General features: G+C 36.0%; 1 protein-coding gene across 1 annotated transcript; it reads left to right on the top strand.

The window, feature by feature from the left end:
• The first annotated feature begins 639 nt into the window (after positions 1–639).
• Positions 640–1911, top strand: LOC132623916 (uncharacterized). The gene has a single exon (XM_060338729.1). It carries the CDS (start codon positions 907–909, stop codon positions 1627–1629), a length of 723 nt encoding a protein of 240 aa, XP_060194712.1. The 5' UTR covers positions 640–906; the 3' UTR covers positions 1630–1911.
• Positions 1912–2375: the final 464 nt, after the last annotated feature.

Here is a 2375-nt window from a genome sequence, read left to right on the forward strand (position 1 = left end):
CTCACTTTACAAAGTCCCATACTCTTCACTCCTTTTCTTGAAAATCAAACCTACACTTCCCACTAACCACATCCCCACAAACCCTACTCCTTTTCTACCCCCTTTTTCTATGTCACTTACATGTACCTTTGTGCTCTCGGATTGAACAAACTTAATGTTCGACTGAAATTATTTATATGTTATTAATATAAATTAATACTAATACTAAGTTCACCTCTAGTGTAACAAAAATGTAATGGTTATAATTGTAATACACATCCACTATAGTCAAGTTTTTGGAAAATCAGAAGTTTTTATTTTAGATAGTTGGGTTGCTTGACCAATATTTTAGGGGGAAAATAAGTATTTTTGAGTAGTTAACTTTTCCTCTTAAGCACTTCTTGAGAGCTTGATCAAGCACAAAATGTTGTTTTAACATCGGCAAAGTGCTTCTCGAAATTAATTTTTCAAAAAATAAATTGTTACTCCTCAAAAATATATTTTTTTTCGACAAAAGATACTTTTAAAAATAAGCAAATTTTGAATAATTTAACAAAGAGACTATTACACCGCTTGAAAATTAATACTCCAAAGTACATGATATTTGAATATGAAGTAGAGCCTTAAAATCACGCATTCACGCGTCCCTAAAGACAAATTCGTGTACTAGCTCAATTATGAGAATAGGTGAGTCCGTTACATAACAAAATCTTAAATATGCCCCTATATCGAAGCACATATATATAGTGCTATTCAATCACTCCAATGGAAATTAAACCCCCACTCTCTCGTCTTCTTCCCATATTGATTTAACTTCCTCTTAAATAAATGGAGGAAAATTAAATTATTGAATAGCTTCCATGGATGAAAATTCAACCAAAATAAATAAATGCCATTCTCACTAAACCACTTCAGAGTGATAGCACTATGGCTTCCCATCCTCTAATTTCCACCATTGTTGCTCTCTACACTATAATTCTCCTCTACTTCCCCGCAATTGCTGCTTCTCCATTAATCATTTCCACTTCTGTTCTATTACTTTCCCTTCTCAGACTCGGTGCAGCTCAAAGAATTTCCCAAGAGAATAAAAAACCCGAACCCCAGGTCCCATCATTACACGTTACGCCTGATTTTGCTAACCATGACGATTGCACCAACTTTGAAAACGATCCGGGTCCACAACCCGTACTGGATCCAGTTCCTATAGGGTTTCATGACGACTGCTTGGTTGTGGAGTCCAATAGTGAAAAGGATTCGGTATTTGAGCCGGAAGAGAGACCGTTTTATGGGGAGTGCTTTGTGGAGTGGAATGTAAGGGCGCCATTGGAAGTGATATACGAAGCGTACGAAGAAGAAGAAGAAGAAGATGAGGGTACAGAGGAGAAGAGAAAGGAAGCATTTGGGGTTATTGAGAGATACGCTTCGTTGTCTATGTACTACCCGGAAACTGATACCGATACGGATACTTCGTCGGATGATGGGGGTTCACCGATCATCGGAAACTGGGATGATTCGCCGGAGAATGTGTGTTTCCGATGGGAAGATGAAGATAAAGAAGAGTTGATAGAGATTGAATTGGATTCCAAGAGAAATAGCGAAGTTGAGGAAGAGAATTTGATCGAAATTGATCTAAGTTTTTCGGCGAGATGATTCGTCTACGCGCGCAAGCTGGTTCGGACACGATGGATAAAGAAAGACAAGTGTGGGTTTTACACGTAGTTAACTGTAATTAACTAATTTTAACGATATAAAAGAGGCTTTTGGGGGGTTTTCATTTGTTTTCTTCAAGGGGGTTTCCCATTTTGGGAAAATGACTAAAAAGAGTTTAGTGTGTGGTTTTGCGTCATTAAGTGTGTATTAAGCCCTTAACTAATGATTTGTTGATGTGTTAAATGACCAAAAAAACCTATAAGAGTTTTATTTTATCGTGAAGTATCTGAGCTGAATTTTTCTAGTTCAATTGATCAACATATGCAATCCAATCTCCAATTAAGCCCTTTGATGACCTTTATTCATTTGGAATTTCGATTTTTTTTTCTCTCTTTTTTCCTCTCATAAAGTGTGGTTGAACTTTGCATAAAGTGAAGGCATGTGATTTTCTAAAGTTGCAACTTTAAAGAAAGTTCATGTGATTTTTGAATCAAAGGGATTTGACTAGAAAAGGGCCACTTTAATTCATTTTTCGTTTTTGATTTTCCATTTTGTTGATAGGAGTTGGGTTGAGTAAAGACGTTTTTAAAGGGTTGCAAGTTGATTTATTGGCTTTGTTTCCAATCTTTCTTCTAACTTTGCATAAGCAACACATGATCATTGAAAACGAAATCCATCTCATATTTGGCATTAGTCTATTGGAATTCTTAAGGCGATGAATACCTTCAATCATGATAAAAGTTTAA

Source organism: Lycium barbarum, chromosome 12, assembly GCF_019175385.1.
Source record: "Lycium barbarum isolate Lr01 chromosome 12, ASM1917538v2, whole genome shotgun sequence".
NCBI lineage: Eukaryota > Viridiplantae > Streptophyta > Magnoliopsida > Solanales > Solanaceae > Lycium > Lycium barbarum.

Coding starts and splice junctions, on each gene's coding strand:
- LOC132623916 (XM_060338729.1), top strand. CDS start 907: ATGGCTTCCCATCCTCTAATTTCCACCATTGTTGCTCTCTACACTATA.